Source organism: Protopterus annectens, chromosome 3.part1 (assembly GCF_019279795.1).
Source record: "Protopterus annectens isolate FY-2018-M chromosome 3.part1, PAN1.0, whole genome shotgun sequence".
Taxonomy (NCBI): Eukaryota; Metazoa; Chordata; order Ceratodontiformes; family Protopteridae; genus Protopterus; species Protopterus annectens.
In genome coordinates this window covers 1811057352-1811082609 of record NC_056732.1, presented here as the reverse complement: position 1 = coordinate 1811082609, position 25258 = coordinate 1811057352, and the positions used below count along the sequence as shown (strand labels likewise).

The following is a 25258-nucleotide window of genomic DNA, read 5'->3' as shown; positions in this document are numbered from 1 at the left end:
GGCTCTGCCTCTACAACAAGGCTGACACAGATGCACCTACAGCTTGTTTTTTCCCCCAAAGTGTTCACACTCTCTGCCCATGTCTATTACCTGCAGCAGCAGCTGCAGCCTGTGGCACACACAGCTCTATGTAAAGGTTTCTGCTACAGACCTACCCTCTGCGACGATGTAGTCTCCTCACCCCAGTAGAGTCCATCTCAACAGCTATGAAAGGGGCCCTGGCCTACATGAAGACCTTATATATTGCACAGTGGTTGCATGTCATTGGCTAATGATAGTGCAATTCAGCTGTTTCGGCTGCAATTAGCATATCAAAGCCACAGACTAGTTTAGAGGCAATTACCTGCTAATGAGCAGCATGTTAAAATGCAAGCCGCTGGCTATGGAGAAACATTCTGTATGAGACTTTCCTCACACAGAGGACGCCTCTGCAAAACATTATTAGAAGCACATTCAACAGAGGAGTACTGCATTCTACCAGGCATGCAACTGTTTTTTGTGTATAACAGGATGCAGATGGGAGGACAGAGGTATGGAGAACAGGGATTATAGCAATAAGCCTGTCTTACACCTGTGGTAATGACATGTCATTGATATCCTGCTGTGTTACACCTACAGGAGACATACAATACTTCAAGGTTGCATTGTCTGTTGTCATTGTGGGTTGCATTGTCTGTTGTCATTGTGGCACATTGGTGTTGTTGGACTATTCCTTTATAGTGGTTGTAATAGCACACTTCTATTAGTCTGGCACTGGTCTTATGAAATATTATTGGGTGGTTGGCCTTAGAAGACACACCACAGTCGACTGTAGAGTTGAGTGTATGATCATACAGCATAATCTCTCATGGCACACAGGGAAATATCTCAGTATTGATACTATCTCGGTTGTATGTACATGTGTAGTACATTGTCACACTGTGGGGTATGATATGTGTGAGCAAGCATTGGATAGTGCCGGCCATTTTGTCCTTGCTGTATCTGTACTTTGTGAACATTCATATATCTGATCCTGTAATGTGTTTCCCTTGTGTTGTCTTTCAGGAATAATGCACCGTAGATGTCATGCCCCCCTTCTCAGATGTGGAGAATGAAATAATACTTGCAGGACTAAGACAGCATCATCACATCCTGCTATCCAGGGGGAGGCATAACAGGGAACAGCAGGCTAAATTGTGGGCAGACCTTGTCCGTGATGTGAATGGCACAGGCCAGCAGGCAGCACATATGAGCAGGTTCCACACTAGGTAAGAGACATGATAAATGCTGCACAATGAAGGGCAGCAGATGTAGCCAGGGATCGTGCTGTCACCGGTGGAAGGCCTGCAGTGGAACAACCACTCAGTCACTGAGGAATTCCTGGTGAACCTAGGTACACATGACAACTCCTAGGCATCCATCACACCATACAATGGTGGGTGACACAGTTTCCACAGCTGAGGGGCATGTAGGTAAGCTTACTGTGATCAGCACTGTAATACTGTAGCAGTCACTGTGTCAGGCTGTAGATATTTTTATGTGGGGGTCAGGTATTTGTTCTTTGGGGGGGTTTAACCTCAGGTTTACACTCATACGCAGATTGTGACCAATACAACAAGTAACAGAGTACCTACTGTAAATGTGAGCTATAATACCTTCTTGTGCTGCAACATAAGGTGGTACTGACATTACCCCACCCTCAACTTTTCACAGGTACATCAGGTATTGCCTAAGACCATGGTCCTGCCCCTGGTAAGTATGACACTTATTTTGTTAAGGATCAATTATATTCTAGTATGATTAAGGGCCAGAATAATGTCCTATGTAAACATAATTATGTGTGTAAACAGTATAGGATGTTTTAAAACAACAGTATGGAAGAGGTACCTAAGGTTTCTATAGGGGGTAGTCACAGCAGTGTAGTTCAACAAACAGATGCACTTTACCAGTTACAGGTGAGAGCAGATAAGGCTCCTGGTTTAAATGAGGTGAGGAATCTAAAATGCCTTTTAAAATACAACAGGTTGAAGGTAAATACATTAGGCAGTAAAATAAGTATTTCCATATAATTGTTAAGAGAGTTGTACTGTTTTTTTACGTATTGTTTTTCCAATTACAGTGTCATACTGAGTAATTAAAAGGTAAATATTACTGGTCATGTTTGACTCAATTTACTTCAAGTGATTGTTATGAAGGTCCTGAGTTGAATTTGTATTTTGTTCTGAGGTAGTGCTTTTTGGATGAAGGCAGAGAAGGAAGTTGTTTGACCGCTTATCCAGTTTTGCGTCTTTGTTGTTATGAGTCTTGGATGCTTTTTATACACAACAGTGCAGGTATTAATGTACTGTTTTTTCTTTCTTATTGCAGGTGACCGTGGTGGTTGGGGTGTGTCCCCTACACAACCTGATATCAGTGTCTCTTTGGACTCTGATGATGATGATGATGATGATGATGATGATGGCCACAGTGAGGCACAGGTGAGGATGTTGGGGCCTGACTCTGTCCCAGAGGTAGACATCCCTCTTCTGCCTCCATTCTCACCACACACAGTCAGTATGCCCACACATACCCAGCCCTCGGAGGCCACAGATATTGGACAGTCAGAGGGTGGGAACATTGAACAGGAAAGTGTGGCAACTATTTCTCCAATGAGTGTAGACAGTGGCCATAGCAAGACAGTTGGTGAGGTTCCACACAGGCGGATTGAAAGGGGGTGCTTGTAGGAGGCCTACTGCCCATCCACTACCTGTTGCAGTGTCACATCACAGGTTGCTAGGCACATGTTTTGGACGATCATGGAGGAAACACCAGACGTATGCTTAGGATTATGGATGCCGCACAGTCTGTCATCCGTGACTGCCTCCACCACATTGGGGACACCCTAGATCAGTTCACTGATGCGGTGGGCTGAGACAGTGTCTGTCTTGGACTGCACATTGTCTGTGCTGGAACATGTGGTTGGAGTTGAGTGTCAGACCTGTCGACTTAGGTCAGCAACACCATCTGCTGAAAGTCCACGTGGTCGTGCACACTCACACTCCCGTAGTGGCAGTACATCCAGCACTACAGAGGGAGTGTGCTGTCCACACCACAAAGTGCCAAGCCATGGGCTCATGGTCCTGGGTGGTCCCATGGGGGACAAGGTCCCAGCAGACAGCAGTCACTGTCAGGTACTAGCACCACTTCTGACCTTGGGCATGGAGGTGCCAGTGCAACTCCTGCCAGAGCTAGTTCCCGTGTTCTGGGCCAGAGACAGCAAATTGTCAACTCCACCATGTATGGTCCAAAGCTGTCCAGCATACACACATGAAGGAGCTTGACTGTGTATAAGCACACACTCGCAGATCACTGTAAAATGCATATAGCACTTCTTCATGGTCCATCTTACATGCACTCCTCCTAACTCACACACATGCTGTCTACCTTTTGAGCCAGCCTAGGCCTCCTGCACCCCCGCACAACACCCTGTGCAAGTGATGATACCTGTGCCACATCTCTGTAATCCTCGCTATGGATGCAGGGAAATGAAGCTATATGTCTGATGCACAGGGTGACTATATTAGTTAACATGTACTTATGTAATGCACTGTTGGTTCACCATGCCACTTGTAGTGGTTAATGACAGACACTGTGTGCTGGCATTTGTCATGAGTATGCCTCATACATCTACATGGTAGAAGTGTTGCATATTGCTGGCCCTCACCTCAGGGGTGAGGGGAAAAGAAATGTGTTCACTGGCATGTGGTAGCATGGCATCCAGGAACTGGTGGACTACCCTGGATGCTGATGCCTGTGAGCCCCCCATCATGACCCCAGCTGGTCTTTGGAAGGTAGCTGTGGCTATTATCCTAACGGCTACACATACCTTTGTTTCTACTGGGATGGCTTCCCCTCTGTTGGCTCTGGGTCTGAGGTGAGTGTGGCAGAGCTCAGTGAGTTCTCGTAGTATGTCCCAGTCCACCCTGTAGCGCTCTCCAATCTCCAGCTCATGTAGCTCCTGGAAGGTTACCCTGGGCCTGAACACTCTTCTCCCACTCTGTCTAGGCCTATTGTCAGCAGCAGCAGCAGCACTGACCTCAGCATCTATTACATACAGATGTAGCAGACCTGCAGCAGCATCAGCACTAACATCTGCATCTATGACATACAGATGTAGCAGACCTGCAGCAGCATCAGCACCGACATCTGCATCTATTACATACAGATGTAACAGACCTGCAGCAGCATCAGCACTAACATCTGCATCTATTACATACAGATGTAGCAGACCTGCAGCAGCATCAGCACTAACATCTGCATCTATGACATACAGATGTAGCAGACCTGCAGCAGCATCAGCACCGATATCTGCATCTATTACATACAGATGTAACAGACCTGCAGCAGCATCAGCACTGACATCTGCATCTATTACATACAGATGTAGCAGACCACCAGCAGCATCAGCACTGACATCTGCATCTATTACATACAGATGTAGCAGACTTGCAGCAGCATCAGCACTGACATCTGCATCTATTACATACAGATGTAGCAGAGCTGCGGCAGCATCAGCACTGACATCTGCATCTATTACATACAGATGTAGCAGACCACCAGCAGCATCAGCACTAACATCTGCATCTATTACATACAGATGTAGCAGACCTGCAGCAGCATCAGCACTGACATCTGCATCTATTACATACAGATGTAACAGACCTGCAGCAGCATCAGCACTGACATCTGCATCTATTACATACAGATGTAGCAGACCTGCAGCAGCATCAGCACTGACATCTGCATCTATTACATACAGATGTAGCAGACCTGCAGCAGCATCAGCACTGACATCTGCATCTATTACATACAGATGTAGCAGACCTGCAGCATCAGCACTAACATCTGCATCTATTACATACAGATGTAGCAGAGCTGCAGCAGCATCAGCACTGACATCTGCATCTATTACATACAGATGTAGCAGAGCTGCGGCAGCATCAGCACTGACATCTGCATCTATTACATACAGATGTAGCAGAGCTGCGGCAGCATCAGCACTGACATCTGCATCTATTACATACAGATGTAACAGAGCTGCAGCAGCATCAGCACTGACATCTGCATCTATTACATACAGATGTAGCAGAGCTGCAGCAGCATCAGCACTGACATCTGCATCTATTACATACAGATGTAGCAGAGCTGCAGCAGCAACACTGACCTCAGCCTCTAGCACATACAGATGTAGCAGACCTGCAGCAGCCCCTAACATTCTTTCAATTAAAATTCCCAAGTTTGTACTCCAATAGTGCAGAGTATGGGGAAAAATTAGATTGCAGAGTGTACGCATACTTTATAGTGCTCTACTGTAAGTGCTGCCTGCGTGATTGGCTACCTATGATGCTTTTCACCTGCCTAGTATATCATTAACATCATCTAATGGTTCTAGTTTAAGTCAAACAAAGATGAACAGTAATTAATACATAATTGGCCTTTCAGATACTCTCAGCAATAAGGCACACAAACGTAGGTAAACAAAGCTTAGCAGTCAATGGACACATCCCCTAGATTTGCATGCTCAGCACAGTGGCGCGCTGCGCAAACATGCAGAAACATCTGCCTCGTAGGTAAACAAAGCTTAGAAGCCAGTGCACACCCCCTCCCAGACTTCCACATTCAGCATGGTGATGTGCTATGCAAATAGGTGCAGCTAAACTCGAATCAGCTCAAAGGTTAGTGGACATGCCCTCTCTTGAAGTCAGCTTCCTCCTCTGTGGACACCAACAGGGTTGTCTGCCTACACGGAGGGGATCTGAGGACACAATTACCCCATTATGCTATTCAGTAACTCCACCTCATTTGCATAGGGATCTGTGCTCACAACAAGAATATTGCATGCTTCCAAGCCCTACCATGTTAGCAACAGCACCAATACATCATTGTGGATACTGCATGTAGGGTCCTGGAATACATTTCTGTCTCATGATATTAAATTTGATTTTTTCCAACTGTTTTTTTTTTTTTTTATATACAAGACATGTTTGAGCACTGCAGCATGTTGCACAAACATGCCCAGATTGCTAAACAAAAATTTATTTTAATAAATTTACTGTAATGTTTGAGACACACAGAGGATAGTTTCGCTCATATTTGTGTGTGCTATGCCACTTCCGTCCATTTACCTACATATTTACAGCCCCTTTTGTCTGTCTACAGTCCTATACTTGGAATTTTTCCAGACACTGACGCTGGGACTGCAGAGTTGCCTATCTGCTTGCTGGTTTGCTCTACATGCCTCATTTGCATGAGATTCACCTGCTTATGAGGCTTTATGCCTCTCCAGTATATACCAACCTAAGGCAATGATGTGAACTAAACAAAGAGACGAGAACAACAAAAAAAAAAAAAAATAATTACACAGGGGCATCCTACCCACTGTCCACACTGTCTCTGCTGAACTGGGCTGGGCTGGCTTCCTCCTTCTCCTCACCTAGTGGTATCAACTCCTCACCCACCACAAACCACCATCCACCAAATAAATGTCCCATCCCATCCCTCCAGAATCCACTCCACCACACCACTCCAGCAGACCACCAACTTCCAGCAACAAAAAAAACTACTACCTGCCACTAAAGCACTATTCTCTGGGTGTGAAGCACCCATCTTTTGCACCATAGCCAAATTATGAAACCACCCCCACCCACAATTACCTCCGACCATCATCATAAAAACAACTTCAAACTTTACAAAAAAAAAAAACTAAAACATATGCCTTGCACCTCCTTGCACCACCACCTCATCACCCCATCCAACCACTAACTACCTTTTCACCTCCTCTAACTGACTCATAGATGCTCATAAAGCCCTGTCTAGCAGGAACATCATACAGCAACATCTTGTTAATAACATTATTTATTTACATTTTGTTATGTGCTTCACAGATAAAATTCTTCTAGTTCTTTCTTCTGTACTATGTTTGTGTTTCTGTTCTGTATGTTTGTAAAAAATTGTATAATAATTTAATATCTAATGTAAATTTCATTTGTTTACTGTATTTTTATTTTACTGTGGAGCTTTTCTCCCCCGCCTCCGCTGAAAATGGAATGGACCCATGTCGGACACTCATAAATAAATAAATAAATACATAAATAAATAAATAAATTTGCATGCCACAGAACTTCCCATGTTGGCGATGTGTGCCGCCCAGCAGTGTTTATTGGATCACAAATATGATTACTTTCATGTTAGCAGCGTGGCACGATACCTACACAGTAAATAAGACCATGTAGGCTTTATTACCCTCCCCGCCCCCCGTGGAAAGTTCAGTGCTATGTTGTCTGCAAACATTTTGAAATGTATTCGATTTGAAATGTGACTCATTTATTTCTTAATGCATTTCTTGTATTCGTTAACCATGATAAAGCTCCAATCCACACTGACCTTTTCAAAGCTCAGCACAGGATCACCCTCTGGTTAAGCGATCTGCTCACAATTCATAAAGCAGGCAATTGCAGGTAGAGAGAATCAAACCCTGGACTACAAAAGCACATTCTTCAACAGCTTGTAGCCTTATTCATTTGCTACTAATTTGTGCAGATAAGATATTTCCTGCCAAAGTGTCTGTAAAACTGCAACTGTGTTCTCAGATATGATGGATTTCATGAAGCCACTGTGAATATCCTAGTATGGTACTTGTGGCATTCCCAAGGGTTGATGTGTGAAGGAGTTTGCACCATTTGGAATCTGACACAAGTTATTCCTAACATTTCAGTTTGTTTGCCCATACCTGGACTCCATATGAACTTGCAAGTGACAGCATATAAAAGCCCCCCCCCCGCCACATTCCATAGCTGACATTTGCAGCTCAGAATGAATGCCATACAGCAGAAAACTGTCCCTTGGATGATACATTATACCAATAATGTATCTCCCTGTGCTGATAGTAGCTTAGCCGGATGTTAACAATGTTGTGTTTCTTATCAAAAGAAGAAAGTGAACTACTTTGGAACACTTTAATAAAAGTATACCACCAGGATAGGAAAAAGCCCTCAACAACTGCAAAAAATAAAAACAAATAAATGTATGCACTGACTCACAAACAACCATCCTTTGTACAGAACAACCTAATCGTTTAATTAAAAAAAAACATCATGGAAATTTAAGCCTACAAACAAATAACTAAACATTTCCTGAATGCATATCTATAAAGTTCCTTTCTTCCAGTAATTTTTCACTTTCTACATCCACACATTTCCTTTGTTTCATTTCTTGACATCCATCCATCCACAACCTCTTTTTCCCATTTTTGCACATGGGGTAGGGGTGTCACTTCAACGGTGACAATTATCTAGAGCCTTGCATTGCCGGCAAATTATTCCACAATGTATTTGCCAATGCTGCCTTGTACAATCCTAGTAAATCTTTCTTACACACATTTCATCTGATTCATTATGCTATTTCCTTCATCTTCAGATTTTCCATACAAAAGATTTTCAAATGTTACAGTACGAAGATAAGAAATTTTAAATTAAATATCTGTCATTTTCCAAACATACCCAATTCTTCCTCAAGTTAAAAAAAACATACTTCGGTGTTTCTTCCTGCCCTTTGTGGTCTTTTACTGCAAAAATAAACTTTTCTGTTAAGAGTCTGTATTTAACTTCTGTTTTTAATATTGTCTGTTTATGTTATTCCTCAAACAAGATCTCATAACGTTGGTATTGTGCATATTCTAATCTATGTCTAACTGACATCTCTCTTTATCCTGGCTGCAATTGTGTAGAACTGTAAATGTTAACTTTATAGATCTACACAATTGCAGCATAGTCTTGCATTTTGTTTTGTGTCCTATACTTTGCTTTTAATTTGCTGTCATAGCTTCATTCGAGACACAAATATTTCCACTTCGTTATGTTCATTCCGTTTTGCAACCATGCCTCAGACTTGGAGCTCTAGTTTCGTATTTTTTCAAAGCAGCTTGCAAACATGAAAGAATGACAGCTTAAAGCATGGACTTCATGTCTTTTAGTCCTTCTGATACAAAATTTCCACAGACAATCACAACCCCAGAATCCTACACAGTGGAACTAAAACTGCATCATTTCTTTTTAGGTATCTTCTGCAAATTATACGCAATGTTTGTTATACACACCACCATCCCTCAAAAAAAAAAAAAAGATTAGAAGTATACATTTGGAAGGGCATGTAATTTTCTCATAAATGAATTACACCTTCCGTTTTACAAATCTCTGCCAATTTACTGATGATACATCTTTCTAACGAAAGGCAGTCCCAAGGATTTCAGTTTTTTTCATCAGACATTATAAATTCTTTCTTCCCACGGAACATCCTCCCTGTGTCCTTTATATCATGTTTCCTTTCCCATTTATGTCTTTTAACACTTCTTCCACACATTCTATACTCCTTGTAATAACCATTATGTCATCAGAACAAGTTACTAAAATGAGGGGGGGAACTTATTTTCCTTCTGATAAATTACATTCCCCTGCTTCATTCTATAGTATCAACATGGAGCAACTAGAAAGGGCTTAAAGGGAACCTGTGCCTAATGCATTGCTTAATTTCAGCACTGGTCAGCCTGCAGGTTCAACAGTTATGGTTTTTGCCTCAGAGGTCCTGGGTTAATCCCAACCTTTGCCATTGTCTTTATCGAGTTTGCAGTACTTCCTTGTATCTGTCTTGTAATCTTGGATACACCAGTTTCCTTCTACCTTTAAAAAATATACAGGTTGACTGGATAAACCAGAACCTTCTATATATGTTGACTTTACCCTGCCCTTGTGGCTGAAAACAAAAAGGACCAAAAATACTAGTTCCCTCATCCGGTTAAGAAATAAATTAAAAATGTCTTTATCTATATGTGCAAGTCCTGACATTTTGATATTAAACTGTGATTCTGAATAAAAAGCAAATTCTAAAACTTGTTTTTACACTTTTAGAGTGCTACGTTCCCTGCATTTCTCAATATGGGGAGGCTGTGACCCCAACATCAGTGGTATGTATACATACTAACTCCAATATCCTTGGTGACATCTTGTCAAGGTAATGCTCCTCTATGCCGTAATCTTGGCATTAGTATACATTTCTTCAATTTACAGTTACTCTCTCAGTATTACAAAGATCAAAGTTATGATTCTGGTACTTTCAACGGACATCCTATATCTATTTGGCATACAGCAAATTATGGTTTTACAATAACATCTGCAAAGCAGCTTCTCAGCTAATTAACCATATTTCAGAAAATACAGGCCCAGATTCAGAAAGTTCTGGACACTGCAACAGTACCCATCTGCTAAGAGGTTGGCATTACCCCAACCTAGATTAAGGTTTCTGCCTCAAACAGAGTAGCAGTTGGAGTGGAAGGCGTATTACCTCCCCCATGGAGATGACAGCTTTGAGCATATTGAATAGTGTAAGTACCATGGCTCCCAGTTAGACTGCAGATCATCTCCGCCAACATTATGAGTCAGACCTCTGTACCTAAAATATTTGCACCTCTCACAAACAGATTTATCTCTGTTTAGTAAGAGTCCATTATCTGTGAACATAAGATGGGTGTTACACTGCTTTAGGACTCCTAATAATATGGCTCTGGCAACAGTGAGGAGACAAGTAAGCTGAGCTTCCATTTATTCCAATGTGAAGTAAAACTTGATTTAATTTAGAGAGTTGTAGAACTTAAATAAGAAATCTATGGTTTACTGAGAAAGTTATGGTTAAGGGGTGGTTGGTCTAATTGCATATGAATGTCTATTTCGGTAAGCTGAGTTTATCTGTGACTGTGTTGTATAACAGCAGTGCTGAGCTAATTTGTATTGTGGCTAAACCGTGCAGTGTAATACAGCGAGGGCTATTACAAGCTACGTTTAAGATGCTAGGTACTCAGCTGTGCATGAGATACAGCTCGCTCCACTTGTACAGAGCAAGAGCCTACGTACTGCAAGAATTTGGGTGAGCCGATTGTATTAGGAAAATGTTACAGCTGAAAATGCTCATGTCTATGAAGTGTACACTGCACCCATGGAGCTGAGCTAAGCTAAGCTCTGCACAACATAAAATAAATGGGAAAAATTAAAGAACAAATGAGAACAGCTAAAGCTCTAGCCAATAGTATTACAACACTAATGTAGTATTCTCTCTGGGCCTCCTTTGAAAATGGGCTCTACCCAGTCAGACTTTCCCAGTTAACCAAGACAAACAAACAGATAAATGAAATAATTTATTTTCCCCAGAAATGCAGCAAATGCAGTTCCTATTTTGTGATTAAAGTATCTGAGTTTTAGTTTTACTTTTCCACCAAACAGTCTGGATTCACTTCCTTAAATATTGACCGAGTTGATCTTCCTCTACCCCAAGGAATTCTCAATAGTTTTCTTCAACACACAGGTCAAAAATTCACATTTTTGGTATGCAGCAGTACTTACAGTATAATTTTCAAAGCCATATGTTACTACTTAGAAAATCATACCTTTCACTTTATGAACCTTTGTCGACAATGTGATGCCTTTGACTTTTAACATCTGATTTATTGTATCGATTTACTCTTTTTTAGTGGATTAGTCCAACTAGGCCAGTGTCTTCTCTTCAGCTGAGACCTGAGGTGGTATTCCTACTGACAAGGGGAAATTTGGCCAAGGCAGCGGAGAACTTACCTGACTTCCTTTTTTGATAAGTGCCATGGACTTTTTTTGCATATACCTGAGCTACCACCAACTCAGTCAGATGGGACTTTAGTTTAATTTCTATTCTGAAGGACGGCACACTCAGGAGTGCAGAATATCTCTTTATCCTGCACTGCAGTGTCAGTATTGGGAAATTAATCCAAATACTTGGGTTGGGAATAGAACTCACAACTTTTTTGATCTTCCAGCACCAAAGGCAAATGAAATGCATGTAGAACCACTGGCATTTCTATGGACATATAGCTAGCTAGATATATACAGGTGTGTGTGTGTGTGTGTGTGTGACTGTTTGCCATGCATTGTCAGAAGTGAGCATTATCAAATCTTTTCTGAGTGAGTTTAATATCGAATTCTTAGTATTTTGAATTCAAACTTTTCAACTGCAATAAAATCAAATAGTTGTGCATTTGAAGTACAGTTTTTGTTGGGCTAATGTAGCTAAGGCTGTTTTGAATTGGGGCGCATGGAGATATTGACCTTGTTGGGTACAGAACGACTGCAGAGTTGGCACATTTACATCAAGAGGGCGACAGGGGCTTGCCTGACTGCTGAAAAACACATTTAAGGCATTTGTTTATTGTGTAATATTTAGAATGCTAGTGTTTTGTACATTCATTATTTTGTGCTGGCAATGTTTATTTTTACAGGTTTTGACATTTAACATTTTTTTTTTTTAAATATTTGCTAATAAACATATATATAAATTATATATATATATATATATATATATATATATATATATATATATATATATATATATATATATATATATATATATATATATATATATAGTTATGGTATAGTCTGTCGAATGCAACATTTTCAGCAGATATTTTTGGTTTCAGAATTTATCAAAACCAGTTGTCAGGTGCATAACTAAATGAAAGTAGCAACACTGAATGTTGGTTTTACTGATCGGGGTGTTTACGGTCATGGAACTGGATGGTAATATATGGTTTCACGTCATACACTCGAAATGCTGAAATCTCGAATTTCAGCATTTCGAGTGTTTGAAGCCAAAACTTTACAATAGTGAAAGTGCATAAGCGCGAATGAGAATATGTCGAATCCGCACTTATGCAGTGATGCTGTGTTACGGGAAGTGTTTGTTTGGGATGTTGGTGTTCGGACTTTCAGGTAAGTGAGTGTATGTGAGCGTTGTTGTAACTGATGTGTGTGTGTGTGATGTGTGTGTGTGTGTGTGTGTGTGTGTGTGTGTGTGTGTGTGTGTGTGTGTGATGTGTGCGTGGTTTGTGTGTGGTGTAGTGTATGCATGTTCGGGTTTTTGATTTCAGCTTTGTGGGGCTTCAGTGTTTTGATGGTTTTGGCTTTATGCACTCAAAATGCTGAAATTCGAAATTTCAGCATTTCGAGTATATGAAGTGAAACCATATTTATATATATATATATATATATATATATATATATATATATATACATATATATATACATATACACACACACATACATACACACAGATATATATATATATATATATATATATATATATATATAAGAGAGAGAGAAAGTTTTGGCTTTGGGGAGAGAGTGTTTAAGACTGTCCATAGGTAGTTACTAGGCATATGGTCCAGGAGGCTGTTGAGGAGCCCAGCCCAATTTCCCAATTGCTCTACTGTACTATATGGTTACGTGACTTCCTCAAGGTAACACAACAGGCAAATGAAGGCCGAGGGAATCAAACCTTAAACCACACAGCTGAATCCTTGTTTCAGCACCTTCGTAGCATTAGTCCTCTATGTAAACTACCAGATGCACAGGTTGGGGCTAGAGTACTGAAGAGGAAAGAGGTTACATTGAACATGCGTACTGGTATACTTGTTTGTTTGAAGCAGGGTGTGTGTCGTGTTTAGTGGTACGGTTAGTGAAAGGGTTTATATTAAGGTAATATGTAGGGTTGGGTTAGGGTTACGGTTTGGGTTAGCGTTAGCACACATGGGTTTACAGGTTCATAGGTAAGTACTAGGCAATCAATCTGCAGACTATTAAATGCCTAGCCACAAAAACCTTGTTCAAAATTTCCCACTAGCCTCAAGGGAGGCAAGGCAGCAGAAGACAGACCTGGACAAAATTTCTGGCTGCTGATCCAATTATCTAGGTTTACCTTGAAGGTGATAAGGGTGCTACCCTGCTAGAACAAACTTCCATTACATTTCAAGAAGTGAGGGATACATTGAGATATGAAGCTATCATGCCAACATGACTAATTTATCTACTGATGAAGGTTTAGTTCCTTAAAATCAATATTTGATGCACCATTAGTTCTGTAAAGGAATAGGAGATAAAATAAAGTTGGATCTTTCGTAGCACAAATAGCTAGACACAGTTCCCCCATGGAGTCTGTAAGAAAACAAGTATATAGAAAGGGCTATCAGACTTTTGATAACCAAGATTTTTCAGGTCACTGATATTTTAGTTATAAATATCTGAGATCTCCCAGGTTTTGTTATATGTTTTGATAACTACATGCCAAAAGGTTTGTTATACTCAATAATGGGTCTGATAAAATATGAGTAAAGGGAAATTAAGACTTCTTTGGATCTAGTGGAGCTGTCTTTGGAAATTAGATGGGCCTGATTAAAGGCTTTCCGAAACACTGCTGAGAAAGGATGATCACATGATAAGGAATGATCAACAAGAGTAACCAGGTCTCTTACAGCAGAGTCTGATTGGAGAGGCGCATCTCTGATACGGTAAATGAAACTGTTTTGCTTACCAGAATTAACTATGCTACATTTTTTCACATTTAATTTGAGACCATTGTCCATGCACCAATTATTAACATGGTCTAAGTCATTTTAGTGCAATTGTGAGTCAGTTGAAAATTGAATAACAACACCCAATTTATAGCCGTCTGCAAACTTGTTATTCATAGGTCAGAAGTTGTGGATTGAGGGTCTGAGATATACATGCCAAATAGGAGAGGGTCCAAAATTGTGCCCTGTGGTACCCCACTAGTAACTGCTATGCTTTCAAAAGTGGCATCTGCTACTCTAACCACATGGTCTCTCTCAGACAACCAGTTAGCTATCCATCACACAATATAGGGATTTATATTCAGATTTACAAGTCTAGCAATAATGCTTGCATGGGGAATAATGTCAAAGTCCTTGGACAAATCTAGGTATGGTGCGTGTACTACATACCCACAATCCACTGCTTCAGTTACTTTTTTCAAAGAAAGTAATGAGGTTAAAGAGGCATGATCCTCCTTTGATAAAACTAAATTGATAAGATTCAGGGTTAAGAGCTTTTCAATGTCCAGATTAATGATGTCCACAGATTTACACATGAGGCTAGTGAAACTAATGGGTCTGTAGTTATCATGGTCAATGGTTGGGCCACCCTTGTGTAATGGCATTACAACGGCTGTATTCCAGGCTTTAGGAATGTAACCAGTGGAAAGGCTTAATCTAAAGAAGTTAAGTATGGGGTCAGAAAGGCCACATTTAGCACTGATAAACAGGCACCCTGGTACACTGTCAGGGCCCATGGATGAAGTATTCTTAGTGTTTGAAAAGGCTTAGAGAACTTGTTCCATATTAAGTAAAGGGAGTGGCCGGGATTGTGCAACCTGTGGGATAGCTATAACTGTGGGTGGAGTACAATTTGCACTAAATTTGATAGCTAGGATGTTAGCTATTTCCTTTAGGTCAGAGTGTGTAGTATTTTTGAAATCTAGCTCCAAACAGTGCTGAGTGGTAGTTCTTAATGTTCTGACATTGTTAAAGAAAGATCTGCAGTTATTTTTGGTTAGTGGCTATTTTAAGTTTATGTCACCTTTAACTTTCCTCGTGGCTCCCTTAAGCTCTTTGTTAGTTTGCTTAAATGCAATCTTAACGTAGGTTGAATGAGCCCTCTTTACAAGCATTAAGCGGTTTCTTTCTCTTGTTATATTATATGGGTACAGGGGGTTGTTTTTAAACTTCTCATTATATTTGTTGTGGACAGAGACTGTCTTGTTAATTAAACTATTTAACAGGGAGTAGAAGTCAGCAGAATTTGTTTAAGGAGAAGTCCTTAAATTCAGAACTATTTATAGGAAAGTACCACCAGTTTTAAAGGGAAAGGTCACTAAATTATTGTCTGATTTAACAAGACGTGATGGTACATATGGAGATATGCAAGATGGGACCATATTTGTGAGGGCTAGATCCAGGAGACTGAGGCCCCTAGTAGGATAGGTAACTATTTCTGACAGTGAGTTAACATTTATAACATCAAGGAAGCATGTGAGTAATTATGGCCAAAAGAGAACTGAGATTTTATAATATCTGAATATATTGAAAAATATGCAATACTTAGCAAAAGAACAAAAAATTCAAAAAAACAAAATGAAAAAGTATACAACATTGAATTGTATATTCATGGAAGCATTAAACCACATCAGTTTCTTTAACATAATCCAAGTATTACAAAACAGGTTTCAAGTAGTGTTACTTCCATAATTTCCAACAAATCCATACCAAAAAAGAGGCTTTCTGCTACAAGTGTCCAAGGTTATTAACATTGTAGTCTAGCATGCATTTACAAGTATGCACACTGTTTATTCCTTTATTAGCTAACATTACTAGACACACACCTAACAAAACATTGCATGCACAGTCTATGCAACATATTCCAAGCAATTATTCTGCACCTAACATGACTGCAACTGCAAGACAAGGTGTGCTTCTTTACACTGATTATGCAAATGAGATGGCATGCAAGGCTTTATTGGTGGACTCAATCCCAATTCCATTCCAAAAGAACTTGTGAAAGTGAAGTATTAAATTAGCAGTGCATACCCAAAAACTCAGCCATGCTACGCACAGCCCCCCAAAAAAAATTCTACTAAAACAGACTCCACATTAATATTAAGGGGTAACCTTGTGCAAAATCCCTATGTGATGAGGGCACCCCTATGTCAAGAGTGCATTATAGTAATAAAACACAAACATGTCTTCTTGGGGACCATTATTTGTACTGACTCTTTCTGGATGCATGTTAGTCCCAACACCGACTTTCCACTCAAGGTAAGTAACCGCTTGGCCATCCCCAAAAAAAAGAAAAACAAAATTAAACTCACCCATATGGGGGGCTTCACCCTCCCATACACCCCTAACTAAATATACCAACTCCGAGATCGCACTACCGCCGGGGGTAAGAGGCAAAGTCAATAGGATGGCCAAGCGATTATTTACCTCGAGTGGATAGTCAGTGTTCCGGATGTCGGCTTTTTGGTTTTTCGTTCCTGTCATATCGGCGAAGTGAAAATCAATGATGTGGCTATTCGGGTAAGTAAAGTAGACCCATATATATATATATATATATATATATATATATATATATATATATATATATATATATATACACATACATCTTATTACTACCCTGTGTGCATATTTATGTGTGTTATATAACACACATAAATATGCACACAGGGTGGTAATAAGATGTGTATTTTCAACCCTCCCTAAGTCCTACATATGTACTATAATAAACAATGTCATTTAAATTCTCCTGGTGTAAGTATCTTCACTCCCAGGCCCATCTCCTATTGTTATCTTCACCCCAACTAAGCTAAGAGATTTTGGATTCCTACTGTGTTATGTTGGCATCTCTCAATGACACTCCTGTACTGTTTAATTTTGAAGCAGAATTCTTTACTCTGGATGGGAACATCAGTGTGCAGGAATATATTATAACCCATGACCCAGCTTCCTATTGATGACCCTCTGCCCATCCACTCTTTCCCTATGTGGGGATGACTCACTGTCAACAGGTTGGGGTAGTGCTTCCTTCTAGATGGACAGACTCCTCAGTGCTGCCCCATTGTTTGGGGTTTGGGCCTGTTCTTACACTGTCTGTACTTAAACCCATTTGATTTTGCCATCTTCATTCAATTGATATGACTTAATGTTTCAGTCTGTAAATGAGACGTGTTAAAAAACATAACCCTCTGGCAGCTGGCACAGAGGGTTAAGGCTATCAGTTGGAGTTCGTCTAGTACAGGGCTTGATTCCACTCAGTCCTCATTTGCCTTCTGTATGACCTTGACCAAGTCACTTAACCGGACATTGCTCCCAGGTTTCCACTGAAAGGGATTGTGTATCCAGTGGGCCTACCTGATTAACACATCGGTATTAATATTTCTATTACTACTATTACTATTACTATTATTATTAATATTATTACTATTATTATTATTTCTCAGACATACACCAAAGAAATGTAATTCTTTTAAGGTGGAGAAAAATGCACTCTAATGCCACATCCTGTCCTTCACATTCTGTTACTGCATGCAGCCTTTCCTGGAGAGATTCATTTTATTTTTTCTTTTACCCTAATGTGTGCCCCCCTCCATAACAAAACCCTCCAACTTTCATTCCATACTTATTTTCAGCCTTCACACATTGCCTGCTTTACACATACCTGAAGTGTATACCCATTCAGCATCTATACAGTAATCACAGTTCTCTAGTACTCATTCTGGTTTTGTGCCAAAATACATTTTATTTAGCCACATATGGTGTTTACAGCCAGACAAACAGAAGCATGATGTAATGGAATTTGTAAAGCCTGCGCTGCTACTCATAATCACCTTTTAGTTCAGCAGAAGCTGTCTCTGCTTAGGGTTTCCCACTGGGTGTACATGCAATACATTAACGTCATTACCAAAACAGGATGTTATACAAGTTACTAAGCAGTACTATACCCCACGATAAGCAGCAACTGCCTATGCTACAACAAACAGCAGCACATCTTGTGACTGGAATTGGTAATAAAAATAAAAATCTTAATGGACTTTCTGCTGAGCAGCTTGGGGAGTCCTGTTGCATCCCTTTTGGTGTGGTTATTAAAGCAGAAGTACAAAGTAAAATAAAAACTGTCATTCCTCCCCAACAACTGCACATATTGTAATGCTGTACTCAGTTCTTTTAACAACATAACATTTCTTTATTCATAAGTATTATTACGAGTTTTATTTCTTTTAGCAACATCTAGACCAAAGATTCTTATGAATTCCCAAAGTTATTGCAAAGGTTCTACCTTCCATGCTAGAATTATTGTAATAGCATATGCTCCAGTTATGTAGTGCATATCACAGTCTGTACTATAGAGAGATCTGGAAACAAACAAATGGTAGACTGTGAATAAAAAGCAAAGGAATATGGGGAAAACAAGTTAAAACACACTGCATTTATGTTAGAACGCATACAAGCCCTTAGTAAGCCTCGTATATTGCACTGTTCTATTGCATTCTGTGAGAAGTGAGTAGAAAGCAAACAATGTAATGCTTATCTTCTGGTCTGTATCCATGTCCTGTTTTTGTTTATGATTCCTTGTAGGAAATCTAGTACGTACTGCCTAGGTTGGAAGAGGTCCTATACAGATACTGACTACCATGAGACAGAGCTTATGCCTTGTCTTTGGAGAGTCACTGGAGTCTGGAATACGGCTGTTTCCATATTTAAAACAGTGCTACAAAAAATAGTAAATGTAAGCTTAGAAATAAATACTTTCATTTTAAAATATATTAAATGCAGCAAATTACAGAATCAGAGCACATATCACTTCTGTAACATTATTATAATTATTTTAATTAGTTTATGCTGTTTTAAATCAATCTGGAACTTATTCACATAAAACAGTTCTCACTACATGTGACATCAATCTCTGTACACCTTGTCTACAGTCTCAAAGATCCCTGCCTTTTGCTGCCCTCCCCAGGAAACATAAACTGCATCATTCATAAATATATCCCTTACGTTTTTTCAGACAATGGGGCTGGAACACCCCCTACCTCCAGAAAAAGCACATGTTCTCATCAGCTTAAAAGTTCCTACCTCCAGTTTCATGACTGTTCAGTTTGTCACCAACAATCAAAGCCAAAATGGTCAGTAACCCAAGAAACTGCTGCCTGTAAGACTTCAAAACTTGAATAATGATAAACAATTAAATAAATCCAAGGATTTCTTTAGTATTCTACACAGTGTGAAGTGTTCTTCAATTTAATGATTTATTTATTTTTGGAAGCTTCATTCATTCACTTCCTTTCCGTCTCTGAAATTCATCCCATACACAATTCTGTTAGGCTAATTAATATTCATGACATAAATCTTTGAGGAAGGAGTAGGAGGGAGGGCTTGTTTAAATATTTAATGAGATGGGCCGGTATTAGGGTCAGAGGTAGTGACCACAGGTTATTGTGTAAAGATAAAATTCTCAATGAAAGTTTTGGGAGTTGCTCCTTGTGGCAGAACTTCTGCAGTATCAGGGTCAGATATCATGGAAATTTTATGAAATACAGTGTATATCACAGAAATCATATGCACATGCTGTGCATATCATGAAAACTGTCTTTAAATTTAAGCATAAAATACCCGTACTTGCTATTGATAGAATTTTAACAAACTTTTGTTGTGCCTTAATTGCACCGATTTGTTGACTAGGTAGGTTCACTGAACAGCGTTCCTTTTATAGAAATAATTTGACAGTAACATCTAATTAAGTGAATTCCTCAGGTCAAACAGAAGACAAATGAAAACTGTATTGGAGGAACTGCACATCACAGCCTTACCCCTCTGTGCCAACTGACAAACTTTCAGCTGATACAATTTTCTGCAAAAGACGAAAACAATCAAATCTGTTTTAATAAACTAATTAATCCCTTTACCAGTGCCACTAAAAAACTACAACCACTAAAAAGTGCCTCATACTTCCTAAGTAATTATGCCCCCATGCACAGACAAAATATCCTTCATGCTGTCTGATGCACCACATCTAACTCTGCAAGTAGTCTTGCTACTTTTTGTCTCATGATATTCAATGCATTTTCCATTATTTTCCCAACTTTTTGCAACTAAATCATCCTTTCTCCCTTTGTCCCTAATGAATGAATTAATTAATTAACCACTTGATTAAGTGGATTTATTTTACCTATATTTTCCTGAAAGTAATTTGAGAATGACTAATGTTACACCATTAAACTCATGCAGGGAAAATCTGAACAAGAAAACTGCCTTTAGAATGTTATAGCTAGTTCCATGTAATTTTATGAAAAAAATTACTTTTTGTGAGAATTCACATATGTACATGTGTAAGATGATCTGGACATAGTTACAATATAATATTAACCAATGGTTTGAAGCAGTTACCAATTTCTGTTAGTTACCACTCTCTACATGAATGAAGGTATCCAGGTGTCTACCCACAATTATTTCAGTGTTGAAATCCTTTTGAAAAATCCATGCCAATTTCTCTTCACAAACCATGGAATAAGCAAGAAAACATTGTTTTTTTGTTTCCTGACACACAAAATAGATACTTTTACTGGAACCTGCTATACACTACCAAACACCTGCTTTCTTATGTGCTAAATTAGCATTCACTGGTTAGCCAGGAATTGAATCCCGAATCTTCTGATTTACATAAACTGAATGTTTCACTTTGTCTTCAGTGTAAACACACAAAATTTTGTAGCTTTAAACATTTAGTCATATAACAACTTATTCTTTTTTAACTGCTTAAATCTTCCTCAGGCTAATAAATAACAATTTTTTATCTTTTGTTTTCATCAGATATTACTGATTTAACTGTGGCTAGAATTTAGAACAATAATGACCCTCCTAGCCTCTTGTCTGCATCATGTGTTAAACCATGATTGCTTTCCCATCCACCCAAAAGTCAGTGAAGTATTTTCTATGGTCAGTACATAAGTGTTTACAAAAGACATTCTACCTTACCTTTACTTCTCTACCCTGTGAAAGCATATGAGAAAATGACTATTTTTAATACCATATATTTGTATAAACAAGCTTTTCCCTCTTATAATGATTATTCATTAAATCTACCACCAATTTCAGTTTATCTGGGATATTTACCTTGTGACAATAAGAAAAAATGTGAATTCAATCAATACAACTTTTGCCAAAGAATTTACATTTGCTTTACCCTTAGCAATAATTTTATTTAGAACAATTTGGTCTGTGTCCTCACTAAGTAGAACAATTTTATATTCTGATATTTTAAATATCATAAATCATCGTCTCACTAGAATGTTATAAAAGAATGTCAGTGTTAAACATGTAACTCTTGTCTGGCATTTGGCACAGAGTGCATTGTTGTGTGCTATAGTTCCTATGGTATAAGATTTGATTCTATCAGCCCTCATTTGCATCCTGTATGACCTTGAACAAGTCAACCTAACTTTGCTCCTGGGTCACCCCTGTCAAGGGACTACTGGTCCAGTGGGCCTACCTGGTGAACGAATAGGATTAGTATTAACACACTTGTTCATTATTTTCCTATCAACAAATGGAGTTTGCAAAAAAACTAATTTTACTATTAAGTCTACATTTTTGCACACTGCAGATGTTTATCAGCAAATCAAATTTTAAATATGGCTGAATTTCTGTTGCCAGTTACTTAACAGTGTGGTATGTACGCATTATTGCAATTAAATTCTGTGGTTCATGTTTTTCATTGAAAAATATATTTCTGCAGAAGTAACTCACATTTTCTTAATGAAATCTTCAGTGTTAAAAATGCTATATTAAACAAAACTCAAAAATACCTCCTTAAACCTTAGGCTAACCAGTGAAGAAAATGTTTCACACAATGGACCACCAATAACCAAGAAAAAAATGGAGTGCAAGGGATGGAAATAACCATAGGTCCTAAATATTCCACCAACACAATAATTTATTTAAAATAAAAAGTTTAATTTGAGCGCTTTTATCCATTTTCAATGAAGAAGTTCAGTTATGAGAAAGTGGATGAAAGCACTTTTTATTTTAAATAAATGTTTGTGTTGGTAGAACATTTTGGACCCATGGTTATTTCCATCCCCTGTACACCATTTTTTTCTTGGTTATAAACCTTAGGTTGTCTTTTTCCAATATATAGGGTGGGGTTAACAGTCTGTGTATATCCATTAATGTGTGGGCATATGTATAGATGCCTATGTGCACTTGTCTTTTAAATATCCTACAATAGAATTCCTGTTAAAAATATTAGAACACATCAGCTTTCATGCAATATGCCTTTTTTTCTGTGTTTGATTATTAGGAGTCCTGTCATTAATGCAATAGTATAACATCAGCACTAAATAAAGATCCAGACTGTAACTCTGTAGAAATATCAGAAATTAAGTTTTACATCTTGGAATATCACATTTAACCACCATGAGATTAATTTATTTTAAAATCATTAAAAGTTACTAGTGATTTATAACTGTGACATTTGGTACACTGCCCAAATCTGGAAATCATTATGCTTGAATGACTGGAGAAACCGAGAAGGAAAAACTTTCCCCTAGATTTAATAAAATCCATGTAGGCATAGTAAAGAACCTACATGGAATGTTGCCATGTCCGTACACGCGGTTCCCTCTCGGCAGTGCGCCATGCATATTAATCATGGCGGGTTGCCGAGGGAGAGCTGTGGAATACGGTTATTGAATCAGTGTAGGGAGTATGTTGCTAAGTGTATCTGCAGATGAGTAAGACGCAACCAGCACTGTATAAAAGTAGTAGCCCCAGTGTTATTTACATTTTTTTTTTTTTATTAACTATAAAAAGCATGTTTGCCTGGCATGGAGCGCAGCAGTGCCAAGCAGCACAGAGACACCTGACATCTAAAAATAGAAACCCAATGCATTTAATAATTTCTGTAAAGGTCATGCTTAAACATAGCTGAGTGGATTTGCCCTTTGTGGTGCTCAGCACTGCTAAAAGGTAGCTCAGAGGTATATGTAAAGGTATAGCAAATTTCCACACATCCATGTAGCTAAATGGGTAGAGTCATGGCCTCATGTGCAGTAGGTGCAGGGTTTGAGAACACAGAAGAGCAAGAAAGCATTTAGTTTTGAAATAATTATGCAAATTATTTTTAAATACTGGTGTGCTGCGCTCAACTAAGCTCTGCTAAGACCTGCTAAGCACTGCATAAATGAAATAACGGCCGATAATGTTTATGCAATGCTTGGTACTGCTTGACCAGTTTGTGCACTGCTAAGCAATGCCAAGCATTCTGAGTGTTCCAGTTTCAGCACTGCTCAGCTGCATTGCTTTATGAGCTGCTAAGCGATGCACCACATTTTTAAATGCTGACCAATGGCATGTAAGGGTGGAAAAACAGACTATATTAAGCCCAACAGGCGGGAATACAGCATAATCTATTGTAGTACTGTCTCTGAAGGATACCATGGCAGGCATTGGAGTGGGTTAACACTTTCAGGCACAGCGTTGAGGCATCCAGGAGTTTAGGGTCATGGTCGGGCTCCTTGTCAAAAACCACGATGACTGGCTGATGCAAGGAGGTTACCAGGGCTGAAAGCACAAGGCAGAGGCCTGGGACCAGCTGGCAAGGGACCTCACCTGAGCAACTGGTATCCCCCGCACAGGTGTGCAGTGTCATCACCACAGAAGGGGGCTCTCTTGGACACCTGGGTCCAAGCATTCTGGGCAGGGAATGTCCCAAGTGTATGTAAGTACTTTTATTGCTGTTTCACCAACATCTAATATTGAATGTCTGCTAAACTGGTATTCATAATGTTGTGCTTTTCTCCCAATAGCTGCAGAGGAAAGGACTTGCAACACTGAGGCTCATGCCGGGCACTTGGCCAGGTTGTGCCATGAGTGTGGTGAGTACATATGTATTTTGCTATCTGTGGTCAAATAAGCAAGAAAGAGTCAAGCAGTAACTGTGATTAGCTATCTACAGTAAAGATTGTATTGTAATGAATGTGGACTTATACCTGTACAGGAAGAAGTGCATACTGCCAACTGTAGTGCCATAAGCAGGGAAGACTAAAGCATTATCCGTGATAAAGTATATGCAGTAAAGTTTGTAGTGCAATAACTGTGGAATTACATCTGTATTGCAACACCTGCATACTGAAAACTGTTGTGCAATAAAAACTCAAAACTATACCAGTAACTGCATGAAGGTATCTCTAATAAAGTCTATTGCGCAATAAGTGTGGAAGTAAGGCTGTTTTGCAAGAAATCAATCATGACAACTGTTCTGCAATAAAAACACAAAATCATATCATACCTGTATGAACATATATCTAATAAAGTCTGCTGTGCAATATGTGTAGAGTCAGAGCTGTTATGTAAGAAATTAATTATGACAACTGTTCTGCAACAACACATAAACCAATACTAATAACACCAAGGTAAAGTGTGTACATCAGGATTGCCTTGTTTTCACCATTCCATGTCAGTTACATGCATTCTATGAGGTACAGTGCCGCAGTCAGGTATAACAGTGTAATAGTTGTATAGAATGCAAATAACTACCCATAATCAGATATTGTCAGATATTGTCTGTTACATTCACAGATATCTCAACACACTAACAATATAGTCTGTACACCTGTATTCTATGTAGTAATGTATAAGTTACCTAGTCTCTCTGTCATGCTTGAATTTCATGCATGTGTGTTCAACTGTCACTGCAGTCAAGTATAAAACTGTACCACTATTACCAGGTCATATACTGGTGGCAGGTGAGCTCTAGGTAACTATCAGGCTGTCAGCAATTAGCAATGACTCAGTAGCTCACTTTGCTAAATACTCTATGAAATA

General features: G+C 39.2%; 1 protein-coding gene across 1 annotated transcript in view; it reads right to left on the bottom strand.

Moving 5' to 3' along the window:
• Positions 1-19698, bottom strand: part of LOC122798688 (zinc finger protein 883-like) — a 96251-nt gene extending 76553 nt beyond the window's left edge. The window contains exon 1 of the mRNA XM_044067781.1: positions 19511-19698. Within this exon, the coding sequence (XP_043923716.1) occupies positions 19511-19522 (12 nt within the window). The 5' untranslated portion in view covers positions 19523-19698. The remainder of the gene's footprint in view (positions 1-19510) is intronic.
• Positions 19699-25258: the final 5560 nt, after the last annotated feature.